This window comes from Apostichopus japonicus, chromosome 6 (assembly GCF_037975245.1).
Source record: "Apostichopus japonicus isolate 1M-3 chromosome 6, ASM3797524v1, whole genome shotgun sequence".
Lineage (NCBI taxonomy): Eukaryota > Metazoa > Echinodermata > Holothuroidea > Aspidochirotida > Stichopodidae > Apostichopus > Apostichopus japonicus.
The window spans coordinates 8,565,389-8,588,431 of record NC_092566.1 but is presented as its reverse complement, the minus strand read 5'-3'; the positions used below and the strand labels follow the sequence as shown (position 1 = coordinate 8,588,431).

Here is a 23,043-nt window from a genome sequence, read left to right as displayed (position 1 = left end):
TCTGCATTTTGTAGCGACACGAACAAAACGTCACTTGCAAGCAACAGAAAGTTAAATATTTCAGATGGCCGCATGGGGTTTGGGGCGAGTATTCAATGCCTTTAAAGTAATCTTGAGAGTTAGGAACAAGATATTGAGATGGGATATTCAACTGCTGTAACTGTGTAGAAAATATTTCTCTTTGCAAGTTGTTAAAGTGTAACATTGTCTGATACCACAACATATCCCTTAGGGCATCCTATCTGGTAATGTTATGCACTATACCTACTTGACTTGGTTCTGGATGGGAACATTTATACAGTTTTCTATCATAGGTGGGAGTTGGTATTAAAAATCTGAAAATTTAAACATGAACAGCTACTTAGAAGCTACAATTGTAATGATGGAAATCATACTAGTCTTCAACAAAGTCTTTTGATGTAAATGAAGTTCTGACAAATTGTCAATGAATTTTCTTTTTCTTTTATTATTTTTTGTAAATGTTTGCCTATTGGTAGGCAATTTGCCACATTTGTGTAGCAAATTTCCGCAGATTGTGTAGCAATTTACCATATACAATACTGTGTAGCAATTTGCCCAAGTTTGTGTAGCAGTTTACCATATGCAAAACTGTGTAGCAATTTGCCCAAGTGTATGTGACAATTTACCATATTCAATACTGTGTAGCAATTTGCCCAGTTTGTGTGGCAATTTACCATGTACAATACTGTGTAGCAATTTACCATACTGTGTAGCAATTTGCCCAGTCTGTGTGGCAACCTACCATATATACAATATTGTGTAGCAATTTGCCCCAGTCTGTGTGGCAATCTACCATATACAATACTGTGTAGCAATTTGCCCAAGTTTATGTAGCAATTTACCATATACTGTGTAGCAATTTGCCCAGTTTGTGTGGCAATTTACCATACAATACTGTGTAGCAATTTGCCCAGTTTGTGTAGCAATTTACCATATAGGCCTACAATCTGCATCGCAATTTACCTATGTATACAATACTGTGTAGCAATTTGTCCGTAATAATTTGTCATTTGTGTAGCAATCTACCCAGTAAAATTGCACACGTATCTTGCTGTGCAATTCTCAGACTAAACTATCTCTCTGGTGTGTCTTCTCCCGTTTCCACTCAGTCATCTACAGTACGAGATTGCACGCTTGATATAAATGCTATTCATTTTTATCATAACAAATTCTTATTTTAACTTGAAAACTTTTCTCATATTTCCTCGATGAGTTATGTTAGGATCGTTGTCATCATCTCCAGCGATCGATGTCCAAGTTTATTTCAGAGACCACTCAGGTAAGGAACAGAAGTCTTAAACGTATGGTGAACCATCACTCATCATACTTAAACACAACTGCTAATCAGATCAGAAAGTAACGCTACATTCCACGTGGACAGTGTCTACGTGCAGATTATCTGACCTAAAAAGTTAACAAGCAGATGGAGGCATCAAAATTAGTTACAGAAAGGCAACAAATTGGAACTTTAATTCCATGAAATAATCTTTTTACATTCTGTCATCTTCCACTTGTGTTTTTTTTTTTTTTTTTTATTAGTTTGGTTTGTTTTCAAATAATTCAAATCATAATCAATGTAATAAAAATAATTAAATAAATAAAAACTAATCATTAAAAAAACAGGGAAATTATAAAAAAAAAATTAAAATACAGGGAAACAAACAGACTTCATAATGCCTTTTCTATCATGAACAAAATTTTAGTATTTAGATGTAGTATAAGAGAGACTAGACTGGTTCGGTAAATATAGCCAGAGTTGTAGATATGTACAAGAATAGTATAAATTTACTCATGCAGGGTAGTGTTCTAATTTGAATTTCAACAAAGTACATCAATAAGAATAAAAATCAATTCAAGTGACATGGTTCAGTTGCACTTCCATATTATAAAGACAGGCCAACAGTGGTATATGGTAGCTATTGATTTGTATCTATCCATCCACTAGCAATTGTTTGAGGGACGGGAGCGGGGGGGGGGGGGGAGGGCGACCAAATAGTTTTTTGTTCCAAAAGTTTGAACTTTTGGATGGGTTGCTGACCCCACTGGCCCCTGGAATCTAACTTCTGACTATTAAAGTAATTCTTGATTTGATTTATATATCTATTTTGTTTGGGGGTCTGCGAAAGAGGGGAGGTGTTTTCTTTCTTTCTGTAATTTGCTTGGTGGTCTTGAGGGTGGGGAGAGAACAGGAAGTAGAATAAAGTGTCTTCTAGTAGGAACTGATGCCACTTCATTTCCCCTCTCCACCTCCTCACTCCCATTAAAAATGGATAAAAAAAAATTCCGTCCCCTCCTTATTTTGTATTGGTATGAACAAAACATATTCAGTTACCACACGTAGTGCCATTTTGTTGTGCATACATTCACGGTATGATCAAAACTATGGCTAGCAGGTTTTGAATTCTTAGATAATTGCACCTCATTTTACATTGCTCATTACTCACAGCTAATTTCTAACCAGAATTTACTCTAGACGGTTGGTGTTAATTACTCTAGATTGCTGATGAGAATTAGACCGCAAGAAGAATTAGTTACACTTTACACTCCATGGCTCATCATCTCAGTTGTCATGATGATGCAAACAACAACACAGAAAAGAAAGACTTAAATGTATGCTGTATTGGACCCTAATATGCTAGATTTTCAAATATGGTCACCTTTGGTCAAAATTCTTAAACTGTTTTTATTACCGATCTTCAAGGAAGTTTTCCTCACTGGGACATTCATTCATCTTGTGTGTCCATTAAAAGTATCTGAGAATAATTTGTAAATGACCTTCAGGAAAGTACTCTTTGAAACTTCTAGCAGTTATAGCGTGCTATAATTTGGGGCCTATACTGACTACCTTTAAACAAAGTGCATTCTCAAAGTTGCCATTAATAATAATTTTGATGGCAGTTGATTAATCCCGGGCGGTAATTAGGCAGGGAATTAACTTAATCACCCTCTTTTCTTTTAAATAATTTTAAACTGAATAGATGTTTATAGTTGTCATGGTGACTTACATGAAGGACAACAATGACGCCAAGCGTCTACACGCCAATTACGGGGCTAAAACCGATTCACCTTTTCAAGCATAAATTTGTATACACATGACTAGAGTTGTGTTAAGAAGGAGTGGGAAACAGCTCCATGGTTGCAATGAAGCAATATGATCATGTACTTGGTTATTTGCTAGACAGATGCAATATATAGTCCACCCACACAACAGTAGCTATAATAGGCCATCAAAATCAAAATCTGTCTTATGTAAAATTGAATCCTTTTAAAAACATCAAGTACTGTAGGGCCTTTCGTCTTTCAGATAAATTATATTTCCAGAAGAGAATACTATATCCCAAGGGATTGCTTTATATTGGAATCTGAGAGCTACCTGCTGGATCCATTGACATAAGTAGGGGTGGAAACGGGCATCAAATATGCATTAAAGAGACTAACCTCCACCAGGGTTACCATGCATGTTATACCTACATGTAACACACCAAATCTACAAGGGAGGCTTGTACGTTTGTCTATCTCAAAATTACCATTCTTGGCTCAAAGCCCATCTGCTATGACACTTGAAGAGGGTAGATGATATAACTTAGGGAGATTCAAATTTTAATGTTAGCGTGCAAATTTGCTGCCTATTATACATACAGTCAATGGTATGTGGAACTAACTAGTATTATTTATTGAGGGCAGAGGATGGGGGGGGGGGTGAGGGAGAGAAAAGAGGAGAGGTGGGAAAATTGGCGTGACAAGATGTAACTATAGAGTAACTGCTGGAGCATGTTTTGAATATTTTGCATAGCAACACCAACATTTTTGAAGGTTCTAAAAATTTGCAACATTCGTAACAACTTAAAAGTGTTATTTCTGCACATTCCGGCCCATACATGTGATCATTTCAGGAAGTGCACCCTGGACGTAAATCGGTTACAGCTGTGACTGTCATACCAGTGTGACTCCAACTGGCAACTTCTCAACACAGCTTTCAGATTCTACTGAAAACATAAAATTTTGACAAACCTATCACTGTCTTCTCAACTAGCAGTAGGCCTATAGTAGAAGTTTATCATCAAAAATTCTGTGAAACTTCTCCAGTTTATACATATTTACACCCTTCTCCACGACTGCCACCCCCCTCCCCCAGCTCCACCTCACCGGCCCTCTCTCAATTTACAACGCTTTGAAGAACCTCATCTCCATCATGTCAAAACCAAATCATTTATAACTGATTGCCAAAGCATTTACCAACTTTTAAAAAAACGTTTGTAAGTTTCTAATATTGCAAATGTCAAATTAGAACTCCACAAAGCTACACAATATTCTTTCTATCTTATAAGATTTCATATATTCTGCTGATTGCAAGCAACATGTTACATCATTAAATCCAACACAGTCAAGACCTCCATGTTAATGAGGGTATTAATTCATTAATTAATCCCACAATTAATCTTGCTGTAGAAGATCCTGTGAGCATCTAGGGTTCAATGATTATGCCCTCTTAAACGTTATTATCCACCGTACACAGGTCTTCTGTCTTCTATATTATATACCTGTCATGCTATTTTGGTGCTCTTCCCTCTAGCTTTGAACATGGAGGTAAAATACTTTGAATAACAGTTAAGCTCTTTAATTCTGTCTAGTCAGGGCAAGATCAAATGCTTATATTGGAGATCAGATGTCAACCTAATTTGGTAAGCTAAAGCCAATGTGGGTATCACCCGACTTAAAGGAATACCATAACCTCTTCAGACGGCAGAACCTTGGTTCGTTTCTTACTTGATGGGGGAGGGAGGAGGGGGCGTGGGTAGAGAGGGTAGTTGGGGATAGAGTTTTGTCTTCATACAAAGGAAACTGAAAATTCTTACTGAATAAATAAATTCCACTACGAAACTGCTGAAAATTTTTCCTCAAATATAGTTTTCAACATTCTTATGCTTCATTCCGATAAAAACCAGACTGAGACATTATTCCTTTAACTTCACACCACTCCATTACACATTTGTGTAAGCATACCTTCTATGCAAAGACCAGAACTATGTTACTGTGGTTATGGTACAGTAATAGGAATGTATAACAATGACCCACTTTTGAAAGCACAAGCTTCAGGTGCGACTTAAAAATTAATATTATAACTACCTGAAGGGCAGTTACTCTACAAAGCTCGTCAGCCACAACATTTGAATGTGTGAGAGGTCGAATGCCTTATAACTTACACTTCAGGGGGAGGGGGGGAGGGATGGCTATGCAGTTTACAATTTAAGCTCATTTTGGATTTTTTTTACAATTTGGAAGACTCTGATTGGGAATACTGTTGACTTCTCCTGGATGAAAAACCCACCTTATTTTGGCCGGATAGCAAGGGGGGTGGGGTGGTGGGACACTCGAACCGATAAATAATAAAAATAACTTGCCGGCATTGCATCTTAATCATGCTCTAAGAACTTGTTTCACCAGTGCGTATGCTTTCAACAATAAAAGGACCAAATTACATGTGACAAACAAGTATTCCCTAAAGTATACGCATATACTACCAAATAACAATGTTACAGAGAATTTATCACAGATCTGAAACAGGTCACAAATAACAAACTCTCTGTACATCCGAATTTATATGGAGGTTCATTGCTTGGATGCTTCATCAGTTAATTGAACCTCACCTGATCAAATGCATTTGTCCAATTTATGTACTGCAGTGTTATGTAACAGAAAGTGCATGACATAAAGTGCAGAAATGTATACAACTCCACCACACTGCATTTTCTGTTATGTGCGCGATGTCTTGTCTTGACCTGTGACTTGCTAAACACAATTATTTCCCATGATTATTTCCCATGACTATTTCACATGTGTTAAGTATTAATATGGTTGACTGCCCGATATTCAGGAAACATTATCGTAATGCTAAATGATAGACCCAAATTTAAAACTTTGTTATGTTAACACAGTCCTGATCTCAAGATTACATCATTGACTGTAGATAAAAAATTAAAAAAAAGAATACTGATTTAGAAATAATGCCAAATCTAGAAGAAAAAGAAGTTAATTAGTTTATTTAATTATGGCTAGGAATAGACATGTAAATCTGCAAGTCTAGGCAATACAAAGCTAATCGGTTTCAAAGTCCAATACTGACCCCAGAATTTGAAGGAAAAAAAATTCATGAATTGATAGCATTAAAACTTAAGCCACCACCCATCCCAACCAATAAATGAAAGGCCAAACAAAATGGTAAACAAATTTGTTTCAATATTGCATTAACAAATAAACACCTACACTGCTAACCTCACGAAGCATTCCATAGCTTCCCACTACTGCAAAACTTAGCAATGAGTAGAACAGACAGATCTAGCAACTTTTAGTAAAATTTTAGATCTCACATGGTTGACTCTGCCACTGGTTCTCACACCAGGGAGCAGCCGTAACCTCAATGGTATCATGGAAGTCGAGGTAGACTGCATTGTCAGTACCGTCGGACTTTATTTTCTCGTCATGGAGGTTCAATTTCAACAGGTTGAGTAAGACGGAGGATAAAGTTCTTTCGTAGGATGACAATGGGTACTGATAGTGTTTCTGATTTTGCACTGTGCTTATACAAAGGTCATTCAACAGACTACATTGTCTTATGCATTTTGATGCTGACGGTTTGATCAGATTTCTGCCAGTAAAGAGCTGTTTAAAGTCAGAACACACGATTAAAGCAAGGAGAATCTTTTTAATGTGATGCTTCAAGTGTTTAAGCTTGCTACACATGTACTTCTGGTAAACTAGGACAAAGTCGATGAACATGACTATATCTTTCTGCTTGTAGCAATTTTAAGTTTTCTTATAGCAACAAGCTAATAATTAATTTGTTAAAAAACAACAGCATTCCAAAAGAGCAACAACAGTATACACAGAATATGTTAAACAACATAAACAAATTAGGAAACTAGCCCAGTTTAAATGTACCACTGGTTACTTACATCTCCCTGCGAAACACAAATAAGAATGTACTTACACCCCCCTCCACCCTGCCCCCCCCCCCCTCAGGATCCCTAAATGTCCCACACATTCACAAATAATGCATCATTCATATTAAACTGCCTATAATAAATGTGATATTCAAGTTGACTCTGAGTGCAGCATCATTAATAATCATAAGGTTGGATATTTTGTAGAATACTATTGCATTATTTTACTGATTTTATCAGCATAAATTGCAAGAACTTTAAAGTCCTTCTTTTTTTCTCTCAATTAAATGCAAACAAGCCATAATAAAATCCCCTTTATGATTGTAACATTGTCAGCCCCAAATTTTGTATGCAAATTTGGTTAAGACTATCTACATCAGCACCAATCAAAGTGTCAAATGCCAACCAATTTTTTGGACATGCCACAGAAATGTTTCAAAAGAGTATTCTACACATCTGTACATAAATATACTGATACATTCTGGCAAGACACATTTTTTGGCTTTGACCTCTCCCTTATTTTGGGCAGTCATTGAGACCGTAATCTAATCGAAAACCGACCAGAAGAAATGTTTTTACGCTGAGCGTAAATAAATATGAACCACCTGGCATGTAAGAATAGCACTGTAAGTAATACTTTAGAGTTTTATTCAAGGTAGTCTCTTGAATGATGGACATGTGACCTCTTGTCGACAGGTCAGACTGGGAACATCTACCAGCAACACTGATTCATTATCCTTATAAAATTATGAAATTAAGACCGTAATATGAGGCACAGGAAACGGACATAATTTATACCGCCCTATACAGAATTTTAAATATTTTGATTAGATATCTAGATCAAGTTTCTCTATTAACCTGTTATGTACCGTCTGGCTCGATCATTGATAAATTATGTTTAACTCATTCGGTATACAGGGAAACGATTGAGTCCTCCGCAACGTTTGTTGATCACTTAATCTCATCTATAAAATAATATAGACCTTGTGTAAAAAAAAAAAATTAAATTCTAGAAATTTTACAATTTTGCAGAGCATTTGGCAATCCAAAACGAGATAAATCTCTTATTTTGACTGCCATATTGCTGGAATCTACATACAGTAGACACAAGAACATTCCATTTTTGCATTTATTAACTTTTCATCTTAATTGATGTATAAGTGCAGGTTTAAAGCGGACCGGTTGCAATTTTAAAAGGAGAACATTACACACAAAGTACAAATTAGCAACTAATATGAAGGGAGGTGGAATATTGTCAGATGCAACCGGCTTCCTCTGTCTATACATGACTCTCTTTCTTGAAAAACTCATTTTCTTTCAGTGGTTTGCAACTAAGTGTATATTCAGTTTTATGATTCCAAAGACCTCTGACAAATCAGCATTAACCAAATACTTTGACAGAGTAGATTACAAAAGTCTTTTTTTTTTACAAAAAAATGAATAATAATTTATTGATAAAATGATCAAAAATATTGTTTCAAGTTTGAAATATTAACATGCAAAACTAAGGGTAAAATATTAGATTGTGCATTGGATAGGTGTACGATCTGAGTCTACGTCGGTAAATTGAATTTTCAAGCATAATATTTTGAAAATCCCTTTGAGGGGAAAACTTTGAAACTCCTATTACCCTACTGAAAGAAGCACTACAGCTAGGGATCTCATCAAAGCCCAAACATGACTATCATGTCACATTAAAAAATGTCAAAATGTGATTAAAGCAAATTAGAATATATATTGCCATTTCATAAAGTGATGATTTATTATGTGATTGCAGGTAAATACTTCTAAGGAGAAAGTCTTCCTGTCAAGTAGCAATGGATTCACTAGCCATAATCAAAACACTATTAACACCAATCAAACCACAATGTGTGGAATGATGCACATTGGGTGGAGATAAAACCACTTACATACATGTTAGCAACTGAAGCACCTTGGTATTATTCCATCCAACCCACAAAATATTTGGTGTAGCAATAAATTCATGCTGTTATTTCACAATCAAAGTGGTCCTTTGTCTGTGCAGAGGTCTAGTCATCCTGTGTAAGGACCACATTGGTTTTTTTATATGGAATAGTGAACCATTTTGTTCAAAAATCACTTATATTTAACAATCAAATCTTTTCTGTATAGAGATGTATACAGATCTGTTGTGTAGCAATTTGTTTACAATCAAATGGCTGTATGAAGGGAGACCAAAATGGTTCAGTGCAGAGAGATAAAACATTTTTTTTTCTCTTTTGAATGATGAAACAACTTGATAAACAATTTATCATATATTATTTAACAAATAAATCATTTCGTTTAGTGATCAAGCCATTCTGTGTTAAGATGAAACTATGTTGTGTAGCAATTGAAACCATTTTGTCTCATCATTCAAATCGCTCGACTGTATGTGTAGAGACCAAATAGTAATTCTGACTATTCCAGGTTCAAATCAAACTGATTGGATTAATTAATAAATGATCAAATACTTTGAATTTAGCAATCAATAACTGTTTAATGAATTAAATCTCTTGCAATTCTGTGTAGAGATCAAACCATTTGGTGTAGTATCCAAACCACTTTAAAAGCTCAATCTAACCATCTTGTAATTGAGTTAGTGTTACAAACCACTGCATGGATCAATCGAACAATTGTGGTATCCAACTATTCTGTGTAGCAATATAAACAACCAAACAAATTAGTGATGAGATCAAAGCATTCAATGTGTGAGCATGAAACTATTTGTTTAGCAATTGAATGGCTTTGCTTTTAGCAATCAAATCACTCTTGTGTAATATAAACATAAACATAAACGTGATGAAATCAAAACATTCTGTGTGAGGATGAAACTATTTGTGTAGCAATCGAATGGCTTGGTCTTTAGCAATCAAATCACTTTGTCTTTACAACACACAAATCATGACTCCATTAAAAGTCATTCAAGAAGCAATATAACCACCTTGTTCAGCTCTTAACTTCACAGTCACTATGCGTAGCATGCTCTCTAGAATAACTTGTTTCTAGGGAGGACGTGGGAACTGAGGGAAAAAGGACAAACGACGACGACGGCTAGCAAAGATGTCAGTAAGGAATGTGAGCCAGTTGTATTATTCTGGGTATAGTATGTCTACTTTCTTGTTTCTTTTTCTTTTGGTGAGTGATTGAAGTTTTAACTTTATTTTGGGATGCAAACAAAAATTAATCAAGAAGCATTTGAAACTGATAAGCAAGGGGGTGGGGGGAGAGTTTGGTTGTATATTGAGGTGAATACTACTCTTTTTTTTTTCTCTTTTTTTTTTTGGAGAAGGTATGCTGGTGAGGCTTGGGTTGCTTTGTGCACATACCACCACCAACATAGTAGCCAGCCTCGTTTAAATGCCTCTCCATGAACGCCGCATAGTCAAAATGTTTTGCAGAGCTGTCATCCCCAGTGTTTTCAGCTCCTGCCCACTGACAAAACTGACGGAGGGTCTGGCTGGGATCCTTAGATACAATCTCAGAGGACTGTAATTTAACAGACGAAAAACTTAACGTTACACTTTTCAAAAGAATAAAAAAGAAATGTTTTTTTTATCAACAGTGGTACAACCAGTCATTTTCTTGGGGTCGTTATTGGCTCAACATGGAGACTGCTGTAAATTTTCACATGTACAAGTAAAGCGAACAATTTGTTTGGTTGAAGATGGTACTACATGTGTAGCAGCAGAAAGAATTTAATTTTATACTGAAAGACAGTAGAGTTAAAATTTCTTTCCCTTGCCAACCCTGTTGAAATTTTTCTGGTTGTAACACTGTCGTTTCCATGGAAGAGAGGACTCACCCGCTGGTCCAAAACTAGTCTTGGTGACAAATATTGCAAAGTCGTGATGCATCGGGTCAGTGTCGTCTGGTGTGGATACAGAGCCAGCCCACCTACAGACATTACTGAGACTGCTGGGGGCATTCCCCTCTATAACCAAATTTTTGGACTATGCAAAAAACAAAGATCTCTCTTACAACAACCAAACATGAGAAACACATTTACAAAATGACACAATTACAAATGGTGGAGCTTGACACTTTTGTAATGTCTGTTAGCTGTAAATAAACGAGACAACTCCAAAAAGAAATATGGGACAAATGACCGTTAATAAATTAATTAACTTAATCAATTATCGTTAAATTTGCATTGAAAATTATTCAATATTATAATTAAACATATCTAAATTGAAGTCTGTGTTATTAACAGAAAACAAAAATTCTTTGTACAAAGCATTCAACATCCATGTTCCCATGCACTGTCATTATTTTAAAACCAGGGAAATATTTATCCAGTAGTTTACAGCGAAGTGCTACACAAATCTGGACAGATGTTGTTACTGCCACCAATGCAAAATGTGTATAACACTTATCCTGCACAGTACCATATGATTTTCGTACTTTATTTGTTTTTGAAGCAAAATTCATCAAATGTGTATAACACTTACTGAGCACAGTACCAAATGATTTTCATATTCTATTATTATTATTTTCTTTTAAGCAAAATTCATCAACCTCTCAAAACTGCTACACAAAAAAACCCCACTAAATATGTCTCTAATAGTCTGATTCTTTGCAGCTTTTTCGTTGCCCGAAATTAAAATTGAGCCATGGGTACTGTTCTATCAACTTAAATATCAAACAACAGCCACTTTGCATTTAAAAGTGAATGACACTTGCTTGTCCAGTCGTCGATGCATTCATGACACATCTGTGGATCGGGTTGGCTCAATATCTTACAGCCATCCGGTCTCATCTATGTAAGCTGACATTAACTACAGCAATGCACATTTATGACTAATATTATGGGTGCACCGTGCACATTAGCAGAACTCGTCCTCACATTTAAACTTTCCTTCTTAAGCCACTAGTTTGAGTTTGGTCATGAAATTTCTCACTGAGAAATTTCTTTCAATTCTTATTCATCGATTGCAGAGCATTTTTTTTTTCTTCAAAATCACAAGACGGTTCTTTCTAAAAACAAATGCAAACTTTTACCTGATCTTTGTTAAGCAGAATAATTCTGGCGATGACAAATTTAATGTTCACACCCAGTGATTCGTGAGCGTAGGCCTTGTTTACCTACAAAGATAGAATATAAGGTAAAACTGAGAATTAATATGAAGCAAGCAATCCCGAAAAGGACAACATGGCATGAAATTTAATTTAGTTCAAGTGAATAATGCCACAATGAAAAGGTTATTCTGTATTTTCTCAAAGTCATCGAATCAAAGCTCTTTGATCATGCTCCAAATATTACTGAAAATACTCCAAAACTCAATTGGAATTTAGAGGAAGTTCACACTGACCTGGATAGGCCTAAAGTCAGGGGAAAATTTCACAAATTTCCCGCAAAAAGAATTTCTATTCCTTAACCAGACACAAAACCTGAGAAGAATTTTTTTTAGTGTTGTTGTCATTATCTATTGTGTGTGATTATTTTACTACACAATAGTAGTGAAGAAATATCTAGTTTAGACCATCGAGATTGATTGCATAATGGAGCTAAATAATTAAAGTTGTTTCACTACAAGATACTTCTAATTGATCGATACAGTTGATTAAAAAATTCTCTCAACAATTTGATGTCGCTTTGGGAATGAAAACGACAGCTGAAAATATCGTTTATGTGAAAATGAAACTTGCTGAGTGGTTTCCAAGTTTCAGACATTATAAAACTAACACAAACTAATTCTGTGATGGAAACAAAACTAATTTAATTGAGATAATTGTCTACTAATTACTTTAAAATATACACCATCAATGACCTTTAAAACAGTTCTATATTTATGCCCAGTCCATGTAATAAGTTCTCAGGAGAAAACATAAATTCATAATAAATAATAGACAAAATCAATTAGTGCCCAAATTGAAGCAATTCAAAGTACTATACCTATATCTAGTTGGTATTTGGTTACTGCTTGTTTAGCATTTTGTAGCAATAAAAACGGATGTGTTTTGTACTTAAAATCACAAGAGAATTAACAAGCTAGTTGGTCGAGACTGGTAGTTCTAAATATGATAAATCTCCAATCTGGTGCTGTAGTCCATGTAAGCAACTACATTTCCCTCTCTTTTAACACATGGTAGTGTACATTCACAGATTTATATGGGGGGGGGGGGGTTGTTGAGAGCTCCTTCTTCAACCTCATGCAAACATTGTGGTCTTAAATATGCCTCAGCAAAAAACTCTTCAATGACAAGTGTATGACTTTAGGCAGAAATTTTGGTCTTGAATTTAACAGTTTGATAAACAAAAACAAAAAAACAAAGTTGAATGTTAGTTATGTCTTTATCCCTTATCCGATTTTTAAGATTTATATTCAGCTTTTAAATCAACTATATCTCTGAAATGCTCTTTTAAACGATAAATGAATGATAATGTCAGCTTCTGAGTGGAGGCCTGGATGTTAACTTTAATCGTTTGGTTTGTAAATTTTTAAAACTTAACGAAGCCATGTTGTTTCGACTGCATAGACACAACAGAGCACAGTCAAATGACAATCCACACCAATATTGATCCTTCAAAAAATTGGTCACTAATACATTTCAAACATGTTATCTGAGGCAATAATAGTTGTTATGTTTCCCTATTGAATTTTGTGTTGTATCTGAGGAAGTAACCCATTTTTCTGTGTAATCAAACCAAACAGTCCAGACAATTTCATATCGATGAATCCCATACGTTTAAAGGGACGAAACTGGTACAGAAATACAACTGGACTGCTACCTGTTCTTTTAACTGTCTACGACATATCAAAATTAATTTTGTACCCTTTTTGTAAATTTTGTAAATTACATCAGTCTGTTTACTCACTATGTTCATCATGGTAGTGAGATATAAGGTCAGATCACTGCCATGATATTGTTGCATGCTCCAATCGGCAGCAATCATAGTTTCAACAAAGTGAGGACTATCGATTGTATGACGTCTCGGAGCTGCCCTCTTAGCTCTTTGTGGTCCTTCTTCATCTCCCACTCCTTCTTCTTCTTCCCCATCCGTCCTTGGAAGTGTATCATTGATGAGGCTATTACGATCTATTACTAAAAATGAAACCAAATAAAAAATGCTATTACGAACAATGTTATTTCGTAGCTGAGACTTGCCAGTACAAGGAATTTGAAAATAGGTTTTATATACATTGCTATCTTCCACAATGGTTTCTCCTACTACTATATCAACACTCTGTATGGCCAACACAAATTTCCACCTATTTCATATAATCACGTTATGCTAGTTTACACTGTGATGTTTTCAGCACAATTTCCATCCCTCTCTCTTCCAACTTGCACATCATTGGCTGCTGGTTTGGGACGACACCACCGCTACATGGGGCATGGATGCTATCACCATATTATATGTATATACTGTACATACTAATTAATCAGAAAGATTTAGTTGGTATTTGAGATGGGTATTTGGGAAATTTGAATTGAGTGTTGCATAAATCTTCATCTGCATATAAAGTTTGTTTTTGATTAACATCTGCAGATGATGTCCATGATTAAATGTTTCTTAAATCTTTCACTTAATTCATCTTTAAGTAAAGTATAAAATTTACTTCATAAGAGTGTGAGAAATTTCGTAAAGGAGAAATTTTCAAATGTGACATTAAATGTAGACAGTAAACTTGGAATAAAAACTATTTAATTTAGATTGAATCGATTTAATTACATAGAAAGATCTATACTAACTGTTCCAAAAAATGCCTACATATGTATTTCAAGAATGAGAACATGTATACACAGCTGTGCAAATAGCATAATACAAGCAATAACAGGAAGCGCATTATTTGCTGAAAATTCTCACAATTTAGTGGAATTGGTAGGCTGGGTTCATCAGACCTGCGGTGATCAGTGGTCCTATATATGATATGTGTCCCATCATGTGTAAAATTTGAGATAAAAGAGGGCTGGTGTGGGTCCACTGGCTCAATAATATATTCTTCATCTCCAGTGCTGATCCATCCACTCTGTACAAAGATAGATCATGACATTAATTCTACAACTATTCAGTGACTCAATTCTGCACTAAATTAGGAGTCAATATGCACACAACCAACTAGGCCTAGTACTGGTTACTGTATTCGGCTTCCTGAGGGGTTATCAATTAAGTTTTCTGCAAAGGCCAGAGAAAAGCATTGGTTAGATCATTCTCTTACTTACAGCAAGGTGTTATCAACTCAAGATAACACTAGGCCAATACTGGTTCACGGGCTAGGCCAATGTGATAAATAACAAAGTGGCTATTCTTACGACTAGTCGTAAGAATAATTTCCGACTACACATGCGCAGTTGCTATTTTCACAACCAGAAGTACTATTTTTACGACGAGGGGTAACAATAATTTCAGGTTAGGGTTAGAGTAAGGGTTAGGATTGAGGTTTAGGGTTATGTTTAGGGTTAGGGTTACCCCTACTACATGCGCAGTTGCTTTATTTACTTTACTGCGCTTGAATTTGCCTTTGTCGTAAGAATAGTTTATAAATAATTGTTACGACTAGTCGTAAGAATAGCCACGGCCGATAAATAATGCTAAGCAATTGCTATTTATTGAGGGAATAACATAACCAAAGTAATAGGCATGGGCTTATATTGTAAGAACAGCGCTATAGTACTAGTGCCTGAACAGTACATTAAATTTAAAGTCCTAGACACTTCGCCAATGACTAACGGTTTGGATATCCTTGGTTGTCGAATGTGTTTATGATCTAGCCTAGCCTAGGCCTAGACCATCCGGCTATACAGTCAGCAGCTAGATTCCTAAAGAGTCACAAAGTTCCACCGATATGTGCATTTTTAACAGGTTTTTACTTTTTAATTGCCTGTGCTGTAGATCAATGGCTCTGTCAGATTAATAAAACCCGATTTTATAAACATGCGTCGACTAGTCAGGCCTAACTTAAGTAAGGACTTCACGATTTAAGTATAACGTAAGGCTATAGTAATAGTATAGACCTAAGGATACAGTGTTAGTGTACTGTTACTTGTTAGTCTCACGTTAGGCTTAATATCGTTTGGGATACTGTCACTGAAATTTATACATTTCTGTGAATAATGTGCTGTTGGTCAGAGGCATGCACGTTGATCTATCACAAAGTACACCTGATCTTGTCGTCAGTTTTAGCGTACATATCATTGTCTGACAAGAAAACTGATTTCCAACATTAGGACGACGAGCAGTAAGCTTAATTCAGTCGTGAATGATGAGGATAAACGTCATTTATCGGATTTTCGTTACCTCATCCAGTATCTAGCCTATATGCGCGCGGTGCAGACGATAACTTTTAATTTCAGCTCCCCATCCCATTATGGAGTGGGCCTTTTTGTTTCCTAAGGTACCGTGAAACTGGAAAAGTTGGTTCTAAAAACTTTCTTCTAATCCGTTATAATGCTTCTTATTTCATTGAGTTATGTGAAACCAGAGTTAACGCACACGATGGTTTACCCTGTTATATGACTGCATGGTCCATTATGTTTCATTTCATTTGCACAACGTCAGATTTTTCCAATAAGCAGATATATATACGGGCGTAGCCTTGGTGCTACGGATTTTTTCAAACACCACAAAATATGTCGCAGATCGTTGCTTCCACTAAAACTAAGGTAACAAAACAATGAACTACGGCTCAAGTTAGATGTCAAATTAATTTCTTAAAAATCACAATGAACCGTGGCGGTTTAATTGCTCAACTGGGTCGCGGTACTTTTTTAAAGGAAAAGCTATTTTGCACGATTCCAAAGTCTTTAAAGGACATATACTTGATCGGATGTCTATAGATGATTGGCTCTGCTTAAGTTTGTTAGGGCGAAGCCTAACGAAATACGGATGAGTTTAACCTATGGAAACTATAGCTCTGCATTCCCTCCAATGGCAAATTTGACGACAACTGAGAGCATAATTAAACCGTATAGCCTAATATATTCAAACTATTACAAAGTTCACACTGAGATGTATAGCCGTGTGTGTACAAGAACCTGAATATTTTTCGGCATGATATAAGCCTACAACCTAGAGCTTATAAATCTGAAAATTGTCGTTTACGATTTACATGAAGCGCGCGAACGTGTACTTCGACAACCGAACGGTATACTTACCAATCCATCGCAGTTACTGATAGCGACCGATGAATTTGGCTTGTGGCTCACGTGACCTAGGTAATAGCACCTCGTATTCGGCCTTTCCATTATCATTGTTCCATTTTGTAGAAATCTGTTGACCACAACTGTCGGTGAAAATAATTCTCTGTTTCTCTCAACGTTTAACATTAAATGTTCACCGTTCATTCCATCCAGAACAAAATGAAACAAAGAACCGTGCAATTCATCTTCATCCTCTAAATATTCATCTCCATCATCTATACTCCTTTTTCTCCTCCGTTGATTATGTGCCCTTTTCACTCTAGTATAATCTATGTGCTCTTCCTCTAAATCCGTAGTAAGGTCGTTAGACAAGAACTCTCCATCTGACGTTGATCGATACGGTCTGATATATCGATAATCCGATAGTCTTGACAATAATTCCTCTGGTGAAGAAGAAAAACAGACACTTTTTATTAGAGAAATGAATTTTTGTATCGAATGAAAAATCGGGAAGGCTCAAACAGACGCATTTTTTTGGCCATGCGCGTTGTGTATATTTTCATTTTCTCTAGTCGGCCCCTGGATTTGATTGTATGTAACACGATACCGAGCAATACGCATGTAGGCCTACGTAAGATGCCGTGAAGGAGTTCAGTGGCGAGTGGTAAACCCAAGGGCGTAGGAACCGGGGGCTGGGGGGGGGGCGCCAGACCCCAGTGAAAAATATGGGGGGGGGGGGCGGAAGTATCATTCCGCCCCCCCCCCCGCTCAGCAAGTCAGAAAACCCCTTTTTCATTTCCAAATCAGAAAAAATCTCATTTGGAGCACCAAATTGCATCTAAGGCCAGGTGAAAATGCAAAAAAAAATTGAAGTGTGCTATATTGCACCAAATTGCATCTGAGGCCACCTGGAAATGCAAAAAAAAATCCAAAGGGGAGGGGACACCCCCTCCCCTTAGACCCCTCCCCCAGGCCGGCCATCAGTCTTCAGCCCCCCACTCAAAAGTACAGTACCTTCCTACGCCACTGGACTGGGTAAACCTACTATTATGGAGTGGATTTAACGTTGGAACAGTATATATCGAACTTTATACACGGCTGGTGTTATCTTTGGTTTATTTTAAGGAAATCGGAGGAGTCCTGTCATGAGGGAAACATCAGTCATGGGCCCTGGGCCAACTAAGAAGCCCCCCCAAAAAAAAAAAATATATATATATATATATATGGAGGGCTCCGGGAAAGTGTGCGATATAGAAAATTGTATTGTTATAACATAAAATTTGCCGCAGGAAACAGTAAGACTGCAAACGGATTGAGAGGGGGGGGGGGGTGGAACCCGATTTGTTCCCGTGTCCGACCTACAGCTCTCGACGCCCTTGTTACTACTATACGTCGTAGAAACTAGAACCAATCTGGTCGAAAACTGCTAACCCTATATCGAGGAAGCCTTCCTCGATATAGGGTCCGAGTCTCAGAGAATATATGCCCGGGATATATTTAATGATCTGCACTCTTGACACCGCGGTACATGGTATTGATCTACAGAGCCTGTATTTAGCCTATGTGCACGTATGATTTATAATGAGGTTCATTCGAGATATTATCTCCTCCGAGTTGACGGGAATGGGGATAGGCGGCATGCAATGCGATGAGAACAATATCCCAAGTATAGGAGTAGGAGTACAAGATCCCGTATACGAGTAAGTATACAATGCCATGAGTACGACTATACAAGTAGGCTACAATGCTACATGATTCTCACTATGGCTTAGCATACGACGAGTACAACCCATGAGAGCGAGTACAGAAAATTGTACTCGAATATGAGCTTCTAATTGAATCAGATCCCCCCCCCCCCTCCTGTCCATCGGGATTGCCGTGACCATGGATAATGCTGATTACAGAGCCGGCAGAAACCATTCTTCCTCTTTAAAAAAAAAACGTTTTATTCTTAGATTTTGGAACCAAGCAATTATTCCTAGTTTTACTTCACTTCTGTTCAATTAACGTAATTGAGTATAAATATCTCTTGTGTCTGCACTACTGACGGCATCGCTATCGTCAACATTTATTGTTTGTTGCTATTGTTTGTTTTTTTTTTCTTCTTTCATTTACTGCTGGCTAACACTGAATTTTTGTTGTTGTAGAAGGAGTTATACTAACTGTGCAATCGACAGTAAGTCAGTACGAACATATACAATCTTATACTGTATTACCTTTGAATCTAACACATCTAGGATACTGCTACGACTATCGACTCCCTGGCAGGATAAATATTATTATGAAATCGGAGAAGCTTAGTAAGAATATCAACAGAGGGCAAAAGTTTTGGCAAATCGCTTGGTGAAATGTAGGTCAAGCGTAAAAGGATTATTTTTCTCAATAATACAACAATAAAAATATCAGAAAAGAGAAGCGAAAGAAAGAAAGATTTATCGCTCAAGATGAAAAACGTCAACATTAGCCTGGGGTAATCCGACCTGATCGTTTGTATTAAATAATTTACATGAAGGATTTTTTGACATTCTGAAACTTTCCAGCAAGTCTCCCTGCCTCGATTCGCTTTCGTGAGATACCAATTCTATTCAGAGTATATATGTAATCAATGAGTAGGCTTTTGGCGGGTTCGTCCTTACAAGGAATATAGTTTCCTGCCTCAAGCTATATAATTCCAAACGACAAGCAATCTATTTATCAAAGCTAAACAATTTTTAGATTGTACGAAGAATCATTGGAATGTATATGTAGTGCATGCATGTCGTGCATATTCCGCGCATGCGTATACGTATACGCAGTACTGAAATCGTATGTAATTTCGCAACATTTCCTCTAAGGATATTGCATATAACTCTAAAGGATAGTGAAAAATTCGACTCATACTATATCTTTTACAAGATAAATCTTTAATTTAAGGTGGTAATGGCACTCCGCCTCTTTTCTTTAGTCGGGAAAACGTTCAGTCGGTGCAGTTTTTTGTTTGTTTTACGCAATCGCTCTACTTGGTGTACCACCCACGCACCCCCCCCCCCTCCATATCCCTTTCAACCTCATACAAAAATTGTAAGGGTATTTATTAGCATAATCTTGAGTATAGATCTAACTATAACCCTAATTTATTATTTATTAATATATAACCCTTTCTATGCCAAGGTCAAACAATCGAGTGAAAAGTAGGGCAAACCGGAGATGTTGTCAGAAAGCAATAAGACACGGTTAGCACTACTTGTTTGCTTCAAGTCGGTTCAACTGTGACGATTTCAACAGTAATGACACCGAAAACCACACTGGCGTGGAAAGTGAATGCAAATTCCCTGTACTAGGATGCATGGCTCAGAAAGTAAGTTTGTTCCTTATAAACTCCGTCAGTCAAAAATGAATTTACAACGGTCAATCCTTCTGGGTTTTTAGTTGCTCCACATTCGAAGTTTTATTGATAAACTGCAGCCATATCCTATATGTTTGCCCGGGTAGTGTACTTTATTTCCCCTTTATACCACTGCATTCAGCGGTGGATTGAAAATTCAAACGTGATGAGCACAGTATAATGTTTATAACATGCATATTATCGGGTGGAGTGGAAACGCCGATAAGGCCAGATTGCAAGAAATCTTCTATCTTTCACGATCAAACAAGAATGATCGATAAAACATAACTCACACTGGCTTGTAAGTTGGCTTATACGATTGAAGTCATCGCCATGCGTTTGAAAAAAAACAAGAACAAACTGATTTACCATGTTTCTTTGAAAATTGCCGTCCTCTGTCTTCGAGACTTATACCACAGACCTGAAAAGAAAAAGCAAAAGTCATTTGAAAAAAGAATCAATAAAGCTGCAACTTGCAGTGAGTGGTGCACCCAATGAAAGTTCACACAATTAGAGAGCTATACAGCTCAGCCACTACATAAATAGTGCAAGAGTGCAAATATGGCAGGTGATTTATAACATGTCATCCAATAACGTCATAATATTAAAAAAATTGCCCTGCATGTATAATACGCCCAAACAAATACCACTGCGGTGAAACGTAATTGTGTAAATTCAATTATGAGTAATTTTTCGGATTGCACTTCATTCGATCCAGAGAACTGCAATGCTCTTAAAGGACAATATACACATAGGCGTAGGAGCCCAATTTGATTTGGGGTGGGGGGGGGGGCTATAACGACTTGCCCGAAAAATATATAACCAAAATTTTTCGCGCGTTCAACATGTTAATGTATACATATCATATAGGCATGTATCGGTTATAACATCGCATCATCCGCGGGATGCTAATGTAAACAACGAAATGTCTTATGTAGATGGAGAAACAGCATGGAGGGCCAATTATGTCACATCTCTATTTTACATTAGTAATGGCGAATTAGTCGGGCAAGCTTAGATTCTTAGAACTTTATTTCAATCACCAAGGAGATTTTTTTTAAACTATTGATTTCCTTTAGATACATCATTGCAATTTATTTTTCTTTCAGTAGGTGCCCGAAAACTTCTCAGTATATTGCCCGAATTTTCACAAAACAATATTTGGTTGGAGGGGGGGACTGTAGCCCACCCCCCCCCCCCCGCCTCATACGCCTATGCATGATTATATATTCACTGCCAAGATATATATTAGCCTCTATTTATTAACTGGATAGAAATTGTATACCTTTTACTGCTTCAGTTAGATGCCACATCGTTGTGTATACAGTGAAATACTGCTTACTGCTCTCGTGAATGCTATATGTTATCAAACTCAGGTGGATATGCGTTATATTTCACAGTAAAACCATTTTCACTGCGAAAATTCTATTCCCCATGCACTCATGCATGCAATGTTTTTTTTTTTACAGAAAAGTCGACCAAGAAAGAATCTGGGCACGAAAACCAAACAACCAAACGACTGATCCGCTCTCAATCCCCACCCCACCCCCTCCACCAATGCCCGTCTCCTTGCATCATGACTGTGACTGTGTGATCAACGACAGGTGTGTATAACGATTCCCTTGGAAAGGGAACATAAACTACAAATGATCTTAGTCAAAATGTCGAATATCTTTGAAATAAAGAAAAGGGTATAGGCTAATGTATCATTTGTCACTTAATCACTTTTTCATACTGCATTAAAATACTTCATAGCGCAGTGAGAACTTAATTCCTCTTCAGTGAAACATGTATGGGTGTGTCTATCTTAAGTACACTAACATTATGCTACACAGTAGTCAGGTCTGTAGCTAGTGATTCTTGAATTGGAGGGACACCAATCATTTAGGACAGTCTAGAGGAATTGTTACTTTCGACCTAGATTAAAGAAGAACAAGTTTTAAGCATCCCCGGGCCAGCTTGTCATTTATAAACACGGTGTATACCAATACGATACACGTTAATATAAACGTTATACCAATTGCACATTGCAAATACTTAATAAAACATCTATGCAAAAGCAGACATTATAATAATATAAGGCATTTATATAGCGCCATAACTAAAACGATATTCTATGGCGTTTTACAATGAAAAAATAAAATATACAAATCAGCAAAAACAGCAACAAGACAAAAAAAAAAGAGGATTACTTAAAGGCCTTAAAGAGAACTGTCTTCAGAGCTTTTTTGCATAGAGAAATGTGGATTGATTAGCAACCGAAGACTGCAAGTCGTTCCACAACCTGGCCCCAGTTACGGGAAATACACGGTTGCCAACTGTTTTGAAACATAGACATTCCGTGAATGCTAAGTGTCACTTTACGTTGTTGGCAGGTGCCTACTTGATAATTGGTTCACATTAGTCAAGCAAATGAAGCGAACGAGTATACCCCAAAAGAACGTGACTTTATTACGGCCCACGCTCATGCATTTCTGATAATGGAAATGATGAAAAGAGTAAAGAATTGTAAATAAACGCTTATCGAAAAGTTACCAGAGCACGCACGGCTAAACGAGGTAGACGAAAGCTTGAGAACCACATATTATTAAATCACTTGTTTCCCCCTTCTGATTAGCAAACATTTTCCGT

The 23,043-nt window shown here is 36.8% G+C and overlaps 1 protein-coding gene across 6 annotated transcripts in view; it reads right to left on the bottom strand.

Annotated features, from left to right (window-relative positions):
- The window catches only part of LOC139968875 (A disintegrin and metalloproteinase with thrombospondin motifs 3-like), an 84,698-nt gene that overhangs the window by 30,539 nt on the left and 31,116 nt on the right, over window positions 1-23,043 (bottom strand). For 5 of the 6 annotated variants that reach the window (XM_071973474.1, XM_071973476.1, XM_071973473.1 and 2 more), the window contains 6 exons: window positions 20,782-20,833; window positions 17,064-17,491; window positions 14,776-14,938; window positions 13,783-14,009; window positions 11,964-12,047; window positions 10,292-10,451 (listed from right to left, as the gene is read on the bottom strand). In XM_071973474.1, the coding sequence (XP_071829575.1) occupies window positions 10,292-10,451; window positions 11,964-12,047; window positions 13,783-14,009; window positions 14,776-14,938; window positions 17,064-17,491; window positions 20,782-20,833 (1,114 nt within the window). Of the gene's footprint in view, window positions 1-10,291; window positions 10,452-10,767; window positions 10,916-11,963; window positions 12,048-13,782; window positions 14,010-14,775; window positions 14,939-17,063; window positions 17,492-20,781; window positions 20,834-23,043 lie in introns of all 6 variants that reach the window. The other variant, XM_071973477.1, reaches the window with a different exon arrangement.